The following is a 16,496-nucleotide window of genomic DNA, read 5'->3' as shown; positions in this document are numbered from 1 at the left end:
AACTAAGTAAAAACGATGCCTACCATGAGGTGTGGAAATCCAACGATGAGAGAAGCATAATTATGTTCATCGGAGAGCATTCTGTTCGGGGAGCTGATCTTCTGCCCAAGTGCTACACTTAGGTTTTCAGAAGACAACTGTTCACATGAAACTGCCTGTGGCATATGCAGTTCTGAAGTGAGGCAAAAGTGAAGCAAACAAATAACAACAACAACAATAACAATAATCATAATAATATATTTCCCTAGCCACTCTGGGCAGCTTCCAACAAAATATTAAAATACAATAGTGCATCAAACAATAAAAGCTTCCCTAAACAGGGCTGCCTTCAGATGTCTTCTAAAAGTCTGGTAGTTGTTTTTCTCTTTGACATCTGGTGGGAGGGCGTTCCACAGGGCGGGTGCCACCACTGAGAAGGCCCTTTGCCTGGTTCCCTGTAGCTTGGCTTCTTGCAGCGAGGGAACCGCCAGAAGGCCCTCAGTGCTGGACCTCAGTGTCCGGGCGGAACGATGAGGACAGAGACGCTCCTTCAGGTATACAGAAACATTTTTTATTTAATCCCGAAGAGCAAAAGCTTGTATCCAGCTAAGGGGCCAATCCTATGGCAAGATACTGTACGTCAGGGAGAGCAGCTGAGGATGCCGCAGATCTCCAGCTCACCTGGGCTCAGCTGGCATTAAGTTGCCAACCCCAACTCAGCCAAAGATATGCCAGTGTAAACTTGCTCTTCCTGGCTCAGCGATGGAACAGTGAGCTGAACTGAAACTGGCGGAGTCTGGTGCAAGGGGAGATTCGAGGCCGGGGGACTCAGTCCATTCAGCTGGCAACCCAACACACACCACTCTTTTAAAGGCTTGTTTTCCCTCTGCCACCCTTAGGCAGAGCAACAGGAGATCCCCCACTGCTGAATGGGGGCTTAGATCTAGTATGATTTTACACCAGCTTAATTTACTCCAGCTCGCTTTAACGCAGCTTCTTTTGCACAAGATTGCTCCCTAAGTCATACTGAGATAAACTCACTGAAAAAAATCAAGAGATTTAAATTAGATATTGCCCACTGATAGTTTGTAGGCTGAGCAGGATTCTCATGGTTCAGCAGCTATTCCCTAAGAGGTGATGAGATGCAGTTTTCACCTGGTGATTGGCAGGAGGCACAGAAAAGTATGGGAATCGCGTTACACCTCCAGGCATAAGTTTTGTGCTTTTTATTATGCAGTCACAAACCATATTTAGGCAACTTTCTTGTAGCAGACATGCAGGACAGTAGTTGACACTGGCCACCACAAGTCCCTACCAAACGTGTCTGAACTGAACACCTACAGCTGTCTATTGCAAACCATTCTATGGAACCAACAGTGAGCCTAAACAGAACAACAGCTGGGAATTTCTGGTCTCATACCACTGTTGTTGTTTTAAATACGTATATTGGTTAAAATGTAGTGGACTGTTGGCATGAAAGGAAGAGCCACACAATGCCTTGCATATATGGTGGCTCTGCCAGTTTCCATTCACACTATTGGAAACTAGGTGTGGTTCTCACTGAGACAGTAGGAGGCTAGACTAAAATCTTTCTTCCTGACATGCTAGTCCTGACATGGAGAGAACTGTGAGAAGTACCGTATTTTTCACCCTATAGGACGCACTTTTCCCCCTCCAAAAATGAAGGGGAAATCAGTGTGCGTCCTATGGGGCGAATGCAGGCTTTCGCTGAAGCTTGGAGAGCGAGAGGGGTCGGTGCGCACTGACCCCTCTCGCTCTCCAGGCTTCAGGAAGCTATCAGCAAGCCTGGGGAGCCCGTGGGAGTTCCCGCAGGGCTCCCTAGGCTGCGGATAGCAGCCTGCTGCACGGAGCGCGGGGCGTGCTGAAGCAGAGCACCCCGCGCTTCAGGCAGACATCCGCAGCCTAGGGAGCCCTGCGGGAGTTCCCACAGGGCTCCCTAGGCTGCAGATAGCAGCCTGCTGCATGGAGCGCGGGGCGCGCTGAAGAAGAGCGCCCCGCGCTTCGGGCAGACATTGGGCAGCCTCACAAGCTCGGGGGACAGCGGGGAGGCGGAGCGCCGCCATCCTGCTGTTCCCCGACCTGGTTTGCATTCCCCGACCTGGTTTTGGGGGGGAAATAAAGGAAATTCCCCCCCTTTATTTCCCCCCCAAAAAACTAGGTGCGTCCTATGGGGCGGTGCGTCCTATGGGACGAAAAATACGGTAAGTACGGGCAGTGACCATTTCGCACAGGGGTTCTGTTCTCGGCCCTCGTGTGCATGGGCGGAGCACACCCTCTGCCCGGTTACGCCCTGCCCCACTCTCTTCCAGGTCCAAAAGGACCCTCATTTTGGCAATTGTGTGGCTACTGGACACGCCTCAAATGCTCACCGCCTGTACTGAGGCTCCCAGTTAAAACAGGAAGACATAAATGAGTTGCAACTAACTTTTCCTGTTGATTTCAATTACACTGAATATAAACTTTCTTTGGATGTGAGTCACTACATCTTGTCATCTGAAGTTTTAACTCTCCTACTATGGCATTTGGAAGGGAAACCATTGTAGAAGAGGCCACAATCTTGTTAGCAGTACTGTAGTAAGATTAATGATGACTCGGAATTGTCCCGTTAAAGCTTTTAATTCACATAATAAGTGTGAACAGGTGGAAACCCGACTCATGCAGTGCCAAATCAATTTTAAATTCACTACCTGTTTTTATCCCAGATTCGGTCTCCGCTGGCTCTTCATTCAGTGCGTGTAACTGGCAAATTCCATTCATTTCAGATTCCATATGCGTAGGCTTAGTTAAAAGATATTTTCTGCAAATCAGGTGGAATTGCCCAGTGGTTATTTAACACGGCCATATTTATCTCTTGTCCATTGCACTGATCAACACCGTCACAATTGTTTGGTTCCTGCGCCCCCAATCTCTCTCTCCCACCCTCAAATTATCCTTAGGACTTATTCTCAGGTTAACAGTGACGTAGCTACCACTTCAAAATGATTCCTTCCTTCCATTATAATACCAGCAACATCTTTATGCAGGGAATTAAGGGAGACAGGCTGATGACATGACTTCTTCTTCCCACATATGTTGCTGATGTTCATGAGGTGCCACGGCTGTTCTGCAGCCACAGAAAAGCGGCAGCCCCACCTTCCTGGGCACAGTAAGAAGGTTCCCCACTCTTAAATTTAGGGTAGGAGATCACAGAGGTAATCTTTTTGTGTTGACTGCAGATAGCCTTGATCCTTGTAGGCACCATTACAAAGAATATTACATTTGCTTTACCAATCTTAAGATTCATAGGTAAAGGGCCTGACCATTAGGTCCAGTCGTGGCCAACTCTGGGGTTGCGGCGCTCATCTCGCTTTACTGGCCGAGGGAGCCGGCGTACAGCTTGTGGCCAGCATGACTAAGCCGCTTCTGGCGAACCAGAGCAGTGCACGGAAATGCCGTTTACCTTCCCGCCAGAGTGGTACCTATTTATCTACTTGCACTTTGATGTGCTTTTGAACTGCTACGTTGGCAGGAGCAGGGACCGAGCAACTGGAGCTCACCCTGTCGCGGGGATTCGAACCGCCGACCTTCTGATCGGCAAGTCCTAGGCTCTGTGGTTTAACCCACAGTGCCACCCGCATCCCTCTTAAGATTTATACCCCACGTTAAGTGCTTGAAAACCCGTGGATTTCAATGGGTTGGAGCAAAGCAAGTTTTTAATTCATTAGCACGAACACTAAGCCAAACCATGGCTTAGCAAGAACAAGCAGGTCCCTGGAGTGAAAATCACAGCTGCTTTGCTCCTTCCCTGGACCTGCTGCCGCCATGCAGCCCAAAGCTAAGCCATAGTTTGGTTGACTGTCATGTGTGAAACCAGGTTTGTGGTTTACCTCCCCCAAACAAACCACAAATGGTAAATCAAGAACAAAGCTTTGTTATAAGCCTGTAGTTTATAGGGAGAGAGACAAACCACAAGTCCAGGCTGTAAGCCAAGCACTGAGCCAAGCCATGGACAGCAGTAGCATGGCCAAGGGAGGAGTCAAGTGGCAGCAAATTTTCACCCCAGATACCCCCAGGATTACCGGCTCTAACTAAGCCAAAGTTTAGCTTAGTGTTACATAAAAACCACACCAGTATTTTTGGCTGGACCATGCCAAAAAACTTGCTAAAGCAGCAGCTGGGGTTACAAAAAATGGAAATTCCCAAGTTATGGAGAAATATTTTCATGCAAATATTTAGGCATGGAGAGGGCATGGATATGTCTAAGTTTCTGGGTGGAACATGCAGGCATATCTAGTATCTTACTGGTTTGTTTTGCTCTCGACCAGGAGCCAGTGGTCTTCAGCCACCAAAAAGACGGAGGAGAGTTTGATAGGCAGCGCGATGGTGTGAGCATGGCCTTCCAGGACATCTAAAACAGTAAGGTGACTCCTGGAAAATAAAGGGGTAAGAAAGACAAAATTAGGCTGAGGACAAACGCAGGAGAGGGGCCTGTATTTTTGCAATGAGGGGAGGGAATAGGAAACAGGAGTTCTTTCTCACCCTTCTTCTTTATAGAACACCAGCCAGTTTTTGTGTGAAAACTCCCTGCACATTTTGTGACTCTTCTAAGAAAAAAACAAATTACAAAATTACCCAATTCAAACTCACAAAATTACCAAACTCATCACAACTTCAGTTGCAAAAGAGTTGTCTGCCTGCTTACAGGAGGAAAAACAAACAAACAGCAAATGGATATTTGGCCTCTATCTATATGAATGAAAAGGGCTTCAGATCAGGCTTTTACTTCCATAGAGACCTTGTTTGGCAAAAAATATAGTACTATATTCCAAAAGCCAGCAGGGTGCACTCTACTGATATATAAATGCTTATAACCACAGATTTCCTGGTTTATTCAACATAAACTGGATTGAGACTGGAACAAGAGAGATTTATCATGCGAAGCTGTCAGACCACTGGGCCCATCTAGGACAGTAGACTTTACCCTACTCTTGAAGAATTTAGCCCGAGATATTTCTAGTTCTTTTGAATTGAGATCCTGGGTACTGAACAAGAGGCCCTTTCACATGCAAATTATACTGCATCACGACTACATAGCTCCTCTAAAGCCCATTTCCTATATCTGACTGTAAGGGAAATTTAATTAAAAATACATGCATACATATTCCTGAAGAGTAGCTATGTCAGTGCCTGCAAACAAAAATAGTTGTTCTGTAGTACCATAAAAAAAAAACTAAAGAAATGCACCCTGGCATGAGGTTTCAAAGTGAAGAGCTTCCTTTATGTGTTGCTGTTCATAAAGGCTAGACAGAAAAAACTGTGATAACTAGGCTTGGAGGAGACCGAAGCTTCTCATTTCGCACAAAGCATAGTTGGCTACTGGGCTGCCTTACCTCAGGGGTAGGCAAAATAAGGCCCGGGGGCTGGATGCAGCCCAATTGCCTTCTCAATCCAGCCAGCAGATGGTCTGGGAATCAGTGTGAGCAGAATGTGTCCTCTTATTTAAAATGCATCTCTGGGTTATTTGTGGGGCCTGCCTGGTGTTTTTACGTGAGTAGAATGCGTGCTTTTATTTAAAATGCATCTCTGGGTTATTTGTGGGGCATAGGAATTCGTTCATTTTTTTTTTCAAAATATAGTCCCCCACATGGTCTGAGGGACGGTGGACCGGCCCATGGCTGAAAAAGGTTGCTGGCCCCTGCCTTACCTGCTCTTCCTTGTTGCCCCACCAGGATGACCTTTTAGGACCCTCTTTCACATCTGGCGACAGTAAAAGTCGGCGTATGGATCCAGTGTTAATGTCCACTAATAGAATAACATTGCTCTGCAAAAAGAAAGTAAAAAATTACATTCTTTTCCAGCATATGCCATTTTCATGGCATCATTGATTTCTTTCACTGAAAAGATTGACACTGAAGACATTTTAGAATTTTGAGTAGATTTCTCTTTGTTGGAAACCACTACCTAAGCTTTTTTTTCTTTTTCTTTTTTTTCAAAAGAGGCCCCTCAACAGTATTTTGTCAAAGTTCACTGTTAGGTTGAAATCCTTGACTTAGAAGAGAAATATATGGTTGGTCTGTTGTGTCAAACTGGTCTCAATATCCCAACCCATGTAATGTCATATGAATGGGAGAGCACCAAAGAAATAATCACAGATTAATTCCAAGATCTGCTACAGATCACTTCTTTGGTTATTTTGTTGAAGGAGGCTGGAGCAAGTGAAAGTGTTCAAGCAACCTGGAATAAGATGAGGCACAATCTAGGACCATAAAATTCATGCATGTCTATTTGGAAATAAGTGTGGTGAGACAGCTCCCCTTATCTTTTAGGATATGGCACTAAGGTAAAGCACTTCATTTCCTTCTTTTTAAAAATTCAGCTACCTATTCAAGACCGTGACAACTGGGATCTCCATGCCATATTGCTATAACTTCACCCTAAAAAACAGGCAAGCATCAGTTTGGCAGAAATGTAAATTATGTGAATTATGTAAATGTCAATTATGCCTTGTTGTTACTGAGGTGGTGAATTTGTATCTGGGCGATAACACTTCAGGTAGCAAAAGGGAACGCATTTCCCTGAACGTTCCTTCACGCAAAAGAATTCCTAACACAGAAAACTTGGTATGAGGGATAAAGATTCTAGCTGAGAACCCCTCGTTGTTGTTGTTGTTTAGTCGTTTAGTTGTGTCCGACTCTTCGTGACCCCCTGGACCAGAGCGCACCAGGCACTTCTGTCTTCCACTGCCTCCCGCAGTTTGGTCAAACTCATGTTCGTAGCTTCAAGAACACTGTCCAACCATCTTGTCCTCTGTTGTGCCCTTCTCCTTGTGCCCTCCATCTTTCCCAACATCAGGGTCTTTTCCAGGCAGTCTTCTCTTCTCATGAGGTGGCCAAAGTATTGGAGCCTCAGCTTCAGGATCTGTCCTTCCAGTGAGCACTCAGGGCTGATTTCCTTAAGAATGGAGAGGTTTGATCTTCTTGCAGTCCATGGGACTCTCAAGAGTCTCCTCCAGCACCATACTTCAAAAGCACCAATTCTTCAGGGATCAGCCTTCTTTATGGTCCAGCTCTCACTTCCATACATCACTACTGGGAAAACCATAGCTTTAACTATACCGACCTTTGTTGGCAAGGTGATGTCTCTACTTTTTAAGATGCTGTCTAGGTTTGTCATTGCTTTCCTCCCAAGAAGCAGGCGTCTTTTAATTTCGTGGCTGCTGTCACCATCTGCAGTGATCATGGAGTCCAAGAAAGTAAAATCTCTCGCTGCCTCCATTTCTTCCCCTTCTATTTGCCAGGAGGTGATGGGACCAGTGGCCATGATCTTAGTTTTTTTTATGTTGAGCTTCGGACCATATTTTACATATTTTACATGTAACAAATCTCCACTCATACATTCCAGATCGTAGTTATATTCAGCAGATCAACATCTCTTCTTAAAAAAGAAAGGTTTTAACTCAAACCCAGTAAGATACTGCCAAACACTTGGCATTATATCCTACATAACTCCAAGAAAGTGTTTGCAATGCTCACAGCCCCTATATATACAAAAGTACATGAAGGAGAAGATTAAAAATGCCTTCTTGATGAGTCTCGAATGCGCATTAGCGCAATCCAACTAAATAAAGGGTTAAGATTCCCCAGCCATTGCAAGCATTAACAAGGCAGTTGTGTTCTTTCACTTAGTGGTGGGCTCAGGAGGTCGGCTGGCACCATAACAAGGCCCCTTTCCCAACCCTTGCAGATGTTAATGGCTCCCATCTGTAACAGGGACTGGTGGTGTATTGGTTTGCGTATAAAAATAGAAATTTGCATCACTGGTGAATACTTCCAGTTACAGCTTTGGCAATTCTTCAAGTGGGCTGGGAAGATATGCTGTGCTTGTGCACAGTTTCGCTTATGTTTATTCTTTACTGGGAGAAAAGAAACCTTTGGGTGACCTCATGTCCCCAGTGCCTTGAATTCCAAATACTCAACAGATGTAACAGCCATTATTTTGAGGCGCCGCTCTTTTATTTTTAGCTACTGCAAAGCTTCCCTTTCCTTGTTGCAGTTTGTTCCTTCGCCAGGGCTTTCCTCCCTTGGAAGAACTTAGTTCAAATAAGGGTGTAATTGCGACTAAGGGAAAGGGAAGCTGATGTTAGAGTTCTTCTAGATGGGAGGAGGGGAGCTTAAAAATGCAGAGGAGGAAGAAAGGAAAGAAAATATTTGAACAGGACTTATTTCCTTATTGCTTTGCCACCCCTCCTTTCCTGCGGGCAAATATTTCCTCCAAAGCCATACCCAGTTCCCCCTTTTCATGCCCCCCAAGAACAAGAAAGTACTCAATATTTTTGTTTTGTGCATGTGCGTAGCTGTACATTTGCTTGAAAGAGCTTTGGAGGCATTCATTAATTTCCTTTTCTCTTCACTTTCTGCTGGAGCTCGAGACTGTTTCAGACAGTACAAGCGCATTGCAAGAGCAATAAAAGCAAACAACTTTTTTTTTTTTAAGTGCTTAATGGTGAGCCCCAGCTTTCATCTGCTTTCTTGTACAAAGTCTGCAAAAGGAAATTAGGATTTAAACTGGACTCTGAATGGTGGTGGCAAACTGCTTTTAGCCTGCAGAACAATTATCTGCATTTCTCTGTGCCATTAAGGTCCTGGAACATGAATAAAGGCATTTTCCCCCCAATGCACCAGTTAAATGAAATATCCAGAATGCATTTATCTTGTTAGAACAGACTGTAAAGGATAGGAAGAGCAGCAGGAAGCAAACAGATGATTGGTTCGGGAATTATGCGAGTGCGAAGTTGCCATCAAACGCAGCAGCAACACCTCTCTTTTCATTTTCAGTGTTTAGCAATGCAAAACTGGAGAGACTATGTCACCATAAATTTTGCTCTGCCTAATAAGTGGAGCGAGAAGAGAGAAACTTGCAAATGGTGACACTGTCGCTCCATACTTTTGCATGAGTAACCAGAAGGCGTAGCAGGCTGTACTTTTTAAAAAATAAGGTATACTATTCGTTGTATCAAATTGTAGATTTCAACGGAAGTCTCATAAAGTTCGAAAAAAGCAGAAGACCCAGTGGATCAGTTCATTCTCTAGTCAGTTCATGCATAAGGTCTATACATGTATAAGTATCTATTCCACCTGTCTGTTCAAAGAGTCCAATAATCCACATGAAGGGTTGCTACCACTACTATGCTATAAGATCCACTATCCTGTAATATTACATATGAGCCTGTTCTACTGATGAAGCCTAGGATGGTGAAACAAGGCTAATATTCCGGAAATCCTTGTCTTAGACTCTGTGAAAGGATTATGTGGAGCTGTATTGTTTTTAACACTTGATTGGGAGCCATCCAGAGTCGCTTAGGAAACTCAGCCAGATGGGTGGGGTACGTATGTATGTATGTATGAATGAATGAATAAATAAATAAATAAATAAATATTATTATTATTATTATTTCAATGCATGGCAAAAAGATATTTCTAAATATATTTGGCAAGGGGGAAAAACCTAGAATAAAATATAAAATATTGATAGATGCAAAAGAGAGAGGAGGTTTCTCCCTGTCTGATATGAGATTATACTGTGAAGCATCTTGTCTTTGTTGGTTGAAGGAATGGATGACATTGGAGAATTCACATATTTTAGAGTTAGAATGTCATGAGAATATTTTCAGTTGGCAGGCTTATTTATGGTATGAAAAGGTGAAAGTACATAAAGGATTTACAAATCCTATAACTGGGAAAAATTTGTATAGAGAATGGAATAAATACAAAAACATATTAGAGGCAAAAACAGTACTTGGGCTGTCACCATAGGAAGCCATAGCGGTAAAGAAAAAGAATATGATGGAAGGTTGGACAACTTATAGAAATTTATTTTAAAAATTGTGATGAGTATAAATTAGAATAATTTAAGGAATTATCAGGAAAATTGACAACATGGATACAATATCCTCATTTGAATGAAGTACTTAAGAAAGATAGAATACAAGGGACTGGGGAACAAACATCACAACTGGAGAGAGATCTGTTGGAATGTAATGTAAAAGTGCTGTCTAAAATGTGTAATATACTGTTGGAATAGAAGATAAAGCTTTCAACAAGTCCGTACGATAGTGCCATAGAATTATCCCTCTCTTGCAGATGTGGATGTGGAGGCAGAGTGGCGTGTCTAAAGGACCCCCAATTAGTTTTTGGACAGAAAATCCCCGGTCCAAATCTTGTCTCCAATTCATAATGCAGTATCTTAACCCCCATACTACACCAGCTCTCATGTGGTACAAGGAGCCAAGTTTACGGAGGACTGCAAGTGAGCAAGCAAGATGTGTCACAAGCCCAGCTCCTACGCAGTCAGGAAACGTTTGGCGAAAACAACAAAAGGCAGTGCCCTACACCAGGGGAACATTTGTCCTCCATAATCCCAACCAAGATGAACTGGATGAGAATTATTTTTGATCTCAAAACCAGACAGACGTTAGAGCTTGAGAAATATGAGGGATCCCTCTTCTTGGTGCTAACATATTAACCCCAGAAATGGAAATCATGTTGGCTTTTTTTACCTGCTCTTCGTGTAGAACTACTTGACCTTTGAGAGGGTTACCCAGAGGTGCCAATGTCACAAAGGGTTGCCATATTCCACCAACGGTCCTTGGGAAGATGTCATACAAGTCTATAATGCATCCATTCTTACTGGCCGGATCCATGACATATAAGGACACAGGATTGCATGTAGCCACATAAAGGGCGTCTTCTGCTTCCAAAAGCGGGAATAAGATGCAGATTACATGAAAGCAAACATATGAACAGATTGCTTATAGGCACAGACATTGTTTGCATAAATATATTGATATATGGAATGAGTCTATACAGAATATAGCAGGTTATTAATAATCCTATATGCATTCACATATATATTTATTCACATATTATACAAAGGTAAAGGTAAAGGGACCCCTGACCGTTAGGTCCAGCCGCATACGACTCCGGGGTTGCGGCACTCATCTCGCTTTATTGGCCGAGGGAGCCGGCGTACAGCTTCCGGGTCATGTGGCCAGCATGACTAAGCCACTTCTGGCGAACCAGAGCAGCGCATGGAAACGCTGTTTACCTTCCCACCGGAAGGTTTATAGAGCAGAGGGAATAAAAAAAGGTGGCATACAAACTAATATATATTAATTATGTTCTAGATATCTACACATTCATACAGTTTCTCATCATCACAAAATAAACAGAAAATAAAAATTATACTCTACCTTGCGCCACAGCAACATCGCACACTAAATTAACTTCATTCAAAGGCAGCGACCAAAAGGCACGTTCTTCTGTAAAGCTCAGGGATCTGGCTTCGTGTCTTTCCAGCGGAAATGCCTGCACATTTAAGTACATTGGACCCTAAAAGAAATATAATATATTTTGTATTAAGACACATATGCAGGCACCAAAATCTTTTAAATGCTTAGGGCCTCTGAGGGTCTTAATCCAGCCCTGGAATTGGCAGACTGAAAATTGTGAATACTTGAAAAAATTCTGTATGACTTTAAAATCCTGGAAAATAGGGTATGCTTGCAGTCAACATTAAGATTTATTTTTTTAAATCTCACCTTTATATCTATGTGATGTGTTTCAGTTGGGCACAAAAGTTTCTGCTGTGCATTACCCAGCTGGCTGGCTTTCCAGTAGCCCATTAATTTTGCACCTGGCAATGGCAACCTGCCCAACAAAGAAACTATTATTAATTTGTTTTTTTTAGATAGCTAGATAGATGGTAGTTTTCAAACATTTACAGATAACAACAACAAAGAGAAGAGAGGAACAAAACAAAACCAAAATCAATGTAAGAGGGAAAATGCAAGTTATTGGCACCTGAAGTGCCATGAATGCTAACCCACCCATAACTTTCTCTTTTAAGACGGCAACTCATCTAAAAATACATTTCTGAGCTGAAAAGTTTCCTTGTTAACCTGCCACAGAGTCAGCAGTCTTAAGATCTCAAGGAAACAATACCAGGAGGAATCCCACTGAAAATTATGCTCTGTGAGGGAAAGACTTGGAAACCCAAATGGCCTGTGCAAGTATAAGCTGTGTCCCAACATATCCAGAAACACTTTGGCTGCACAGAGGCCACAGGTTTGAATGCAACAACTGACAAAGGAAGAAGGAAATACATTTCTACCACAGTTCAAGAAGGACACTGACAAACTGGAACGTGTCCAGAGGAGGGCAACCAAAATGGTCAAAGGCCTGGAAACGATGCCTTATGAGGAACGGCTAAGGGAGCTGGGCATGTTTAGCCTGGAGAAGAGGAGGTTAAGGGGTGATATGATAGCCATGTTCAAATATATAAAAGGATGTCACATAGAGGAGGGAGAAAGGTTGTTTTCTGCTGCTCCAGAGAAGCGGACACGGAGCAATGGATCCAAACTACAAGAAAGAAGATTCCACCTAAACATTAGGAAGAACTTCCTGACAGTAAGAGCTGTTCGACAGTGGAATTTGCTGCCAAGGAGTGTGCTGGAGTCTCCTTCTTTGGAGGTCTTTAAGCAGAGGCTTGACAACCATATGTCAGGAGTGCTCTGATGGTGTTTCCTGCTTGGCAGGGGGTTGGACTCGATGGCCCTTGTGGTCTCTTCCAACTCTATGATTCTATGATTCTATGATTCTATGATTCTAGAAAATGCAAACAAGTTCTGCCAAGTAAGAGTTTAAAGAGGCGGCCAAGTTGGGTTCTTTTTTGGTGTGGGGTGGGAAAGATAGATAGGGAGCTGACAAGATCAAGGAGAAACTAGATAAAAATAATAGGAAATGTCCTCTATGCCAGGGCTGCCATACGTTCGGAATTTCCCAGAGATAGCTGGGACCTGTACGTCAAAAATGGCGTCTGGGTGGAATTTTTGAAAAGCAGCACGAATGTCCAGGAAAACCTGGCAGCCCATATCGGAAGTGCTGATTATTATTTTTTGTATTTTCCTTTTTTTAAAAAAAAGGTTTAAAAAAAGACGCCATTTTTGGGGAGATTTTGCAAAAATTTGAAATATGGCAACCCTATCATATACAGCTCAGCCCATTTTCATTAACTGCCATGACTGATGAAGCATTGCCATTGAACGGCTGTGTTTCCCTCAGAAGAAGGTCTCCCAGCATTTCTTGCCTGTCACAGAATGCAGTCAGGGCATAGAATCGAAGCGGAGGAGGACACCCATTATCTTAACACATTAGTTAAGATAATGCTTGTTAAACCTGCCAGACTTCCAACATTATGACTGTTAAAGGTCAAGGACCCATGACAGTTATGTCCAGTCGCGAACGACTGTGGGGTTGCGGCGCTCATCTCGCTTTACTACTAAAACATCTAACAATACAAACTTGACTCTGAGGGGCAAGTGTTCTTTTTCAAACAAGTTTTATGAGGAAGCAGGGGGGCAGTGGGCTTGCTTCATAGCCCAAAGATCACCAAGATACCAAGGGGCCACTTAGGGGAAGATGATGCTTGGGAGCGATCATGTCAACCGCCCCTTTCATATTGTCATTTCATAGGGAGGTCAGCACTTTGACACAGTCATTCGGGAACACATCAGTTTCTGAGGGGAGGCCCTTCAAATAGGCCCACTCCCCTTACTTGCAGGAATTGCCACTACCAAGCCAAACTGCACCAGACCAGGTAATGGTCCAAAAATAACAAGGGACTGCACTGTATTCCCTCATTTTCAAACCATCCCTCACATCACTCAAAGGTGTGCCCTGCCTAATCCGTTGGCCCAACAGCCACTTGAGACATTCCCATGGTGTCATGGAGGACATGAAATTTCAAACCAGCCCAATGGCAGCCTCCACAGGGACAATGGAGTCACCCAGGGCAACAGTCCCGGGGTAATCTAACACTATGCTAGGGACCACCTTGTCCAGCTCAATTTCATTGCAAATTCATTATTCTTGGACTTCTGGGGAGGCATCATGGCTGGCTAGCCGTCTCTGTTGAGGCTCTATCCTCAAAGATAATTAAGTGGTGATTAACGATAGCTACTGTCTCGCATTATTCTCTGAGGAACAGATATAACAGGGATTATCTTCCAAATGTTCTGGAAGGATTGTCCCACCATGGGACCAAGAAATCTTCAAGGAACCCAAACGGGTGAATTTTGCCCAAACACCACTTAATAGCGCTAGAGGTCAGCCCCTAGGGCAAAGATAATCAAAAGCTCCATTCTTCAATTATTTCTGAAACTCCTATAAATTACTACTATGACTACCTCTCTGCTGGTTAAAATGTTCATTTGAAATACAACCCAATAGCTGGCTTAAGAGGAGACGCCATTAAGGGGCTGTAAACAAATAAATCAAAAAGCATGCTCTTATTCTACATACCAAAGAAAGTGTTTTAAACAGCTAAGAGATTCTCCAACTTTGAGAAATTTTCATCTTATTTTGTTCTAGTCTTAATCCTGTTTTACTGGTAAATGTGCTGCTTTGTACTGTGAAACTACATGGCTGCTCCCTGTGAGAAGGCAATGTTAGAAATGCAACTTCCTGCAATTTCCAGATAAGCAAGGACTGTGTGAATTTCTGAGAAAGCACTCAGGATGGTGAAAATGCTGAAAAATACTGCATTGACTGTCGCAGTCATGCGACAATTATTAAATGAGCAATTAAAGGAAATAAGCTGCATAAAATGTTAAATGTTAATTGGACAAAGCTGAGGCTGGATTTTTCCACAGGCTTTGTGGAAAAATACTGCTGGAGATTTGCCAGACCAGTAGAATGGAATGATATAGTTGAAGGTAAGGGATGATGAAAGTGAGAGGACCTCCACACAGGTGCCTGGAGGAATGAAACAGCCAAGTGCAGGAGCTATGATGTTGGAGGAGGGGAAGGGGTCCATGGATGGGGAGACTAAGAAAAAAACCTGAGCTGTCAAAGACGAGTTGAGAACGAAAGGATTCTGTGTACAATTTGGATTAAATCTAGAGGGGAAAGCTACTTACTCTTGTAACACGTTTGGGAAAAGAATGGAAAAGGAGGAAATGGAAACTATAATTTTTTAAAAAGGACTGAAAACAGTGGCCATCAGGAAATGGGACTGGAAGATATGGATTTGGATGTGAATTAATGATTATACAATAAGTAAATAGCTATCTATTATTGTCTTAACAAATACCGTATTTTTCGCCCTATAGGACGCACTTTTTCCCCTCCAAAAATGAAGGGGAAATGTGTGTGCGTCCTATGGGGTGAATGCAGGCTTTCGCTGAAGCCTGGAGAGCGAGAGGGGTCGGTGCGCACCGACCCCTCTCGCTCTCCAGGCTTCAGGAGAGCCCCAGCGCCAGCCCCACAAGGTCAGGGGACAGCGGGGAGGCGGAACGCTGCCATCCCGCTGTCTCCCGATGTGGTCTTCCCGCTGTCCCCGGACCTAGTCTGAAGGCGGGTGGCGGGGAGAAAAGCGCTCCTCCCCGCTGCCAGCCCCGCAAGCTCCGGGGACAGCAGGGAGGCGCAGCGCGTCTTCCCGCTGTCCCCGGACCTGGTCTGAAGGCGGACTGCGGGGAGAAGAGCACTTCTCCCCGCTGCCTGCCCCGCAAGCGCCTGGGGGGGAAATAAATTTTTTTTTCTTTATTTCCCCCCAAAAAAACTTGGTGCGTCCTATGGGCCGGTGTGTCCTATGGGGCGAAAAATACGGTAACCATAGTGAATAAACCCTTGAGGAATAAAAAACAAGGACTGAATGTTTCTTAATATTGGAGATCCAGTTGTGATGTCGGACTGGAGGAAGACTACTGCTGACTTTTATATATAATAGCATAATAACAATCGGGGAACCTCTTTTGGACTTCTTATCTGGAAGGAAAAATGAATGAACTTGAGATGTCCAGACTGAAGGCTGGGAAAAGTCAATTAGCAGAGGGAGGAACAGCTGGATACTACCCTGGAGTAAATATTTTGACTATTTTGAAGAACTCTTGTATATATAACTGGCAAATGGGTAGTTGGAAATCCCTTTTCCTTTTCTTCTGGAAGAAGTGTCGCCACTGGAATTCATTGCTCCAAACCATGATGATCTGGGCTCAGGCCAGCATAACATACCCCAGCTTCGACCCTAACCATATTCTGTGCTGGAACTGTACATATGAAGCTAACAATGGAAAGAGAGGTAGTTCCCAAATGCTTTAACAAGATTTTTGCACCCAGTCTCTCAGAGATTCAGATCCGTAAGCCAACCGTAAGCCAACATTCACTTTTGCTTCTAATATTTCCTCGCCCTCAGTAATCCTTGCCCCAACATGCCTTCCGCCTTGCAGCTATGAATAAAATACGAGAACTGCCCGGCAAATGCTGGCTGTTATGTTATGTGCAATGAGCACAAACAGTCCCCATCGTCTACGGCCAGGAAGGAGAGCAAATCCAAAGTTTTGTTTTGGATTACATTAACAACTGTAATTGATTTTTCAAAAAAATACAACTCCTAAATTATTGACTGGAATGAGGCAACATGAACCTATTTCACCAATTTTAAAACAACTTCACTTGACTATC

General features: G+C 43.7%; 1 protein-coding gene across 4 annotated transcripts in view; it reads right to left on the bottom strand.

Moving 5' to 3' along the window:
* The window catches only part of VWA8 (von Willebrand factor A domain containing 8), a 90,669-nt gene that overhangs the window by 21,707 nt on the left and 52,466 nt on the right, over nucleotides 1-16,496 (bottom strand). For 2 of the 4 annotated variants that reach the window (XM_083624582.1, XM_083624583.1), the window contains exons 27-34: nucleotides 11,576-11,684; nucleotides 11,228-11,366; nucleotides 10,535-10,725; nucleotides 5,684-5,800; nucleotides 4,519-4,583; nucleotides 4,282-4,407; nucleotides 2,688-2,797; nucleotides 24-172 (exon numbers count right to left, since the gene is read on the bottom strand). In XM_083624582.1, the coding sequence (XP_083480708.1) occupies nucleotides 24-172; nucleotides 2,688-2,797; nucleotides 4,282-4,407; nucleotides 4,519-4,583; nucleotides 5,684-5,800; nucleotides 10,535-10,725; nucleotides 11,228-11,366; nucleotides 11,576-11,684 (1,006 nt within the window). Of the gene's footprint in view, nucleotides 1-23; nucleotides 173-2,687; nucleotides 2,798-4,281; nucleotides 4,408-4,518; nucleotides 4,584-5,683; nucleotides 5,801-10,534; nucleotides 10,729-11,227; nucleotides 11,367-11,575; nucleotides 11,685-16,496 lie in introns of all 4 variants that reach the window. The other 2 variants (XM_083624580.1, XM_083624581.1) reach the window with 1 other exon arrangement.

The sequence above is a fragment of the Podarcis filfolensis genome (assembly GCF_964270895.1).
Source record: "Podarcis filfolensis genome assembly, chromosome: 7".
Lineage (NCBI taxonomy): Eukaryota > Metazoa > Chordata > Lepidosauria > Squamata > Lacertidae > Podarcis > Podarcis filfolensis.
Note: the sequence above shows the minus strand (reverse complement) of the source record. Positions and strands in the feature narration are given on the sequence as shown.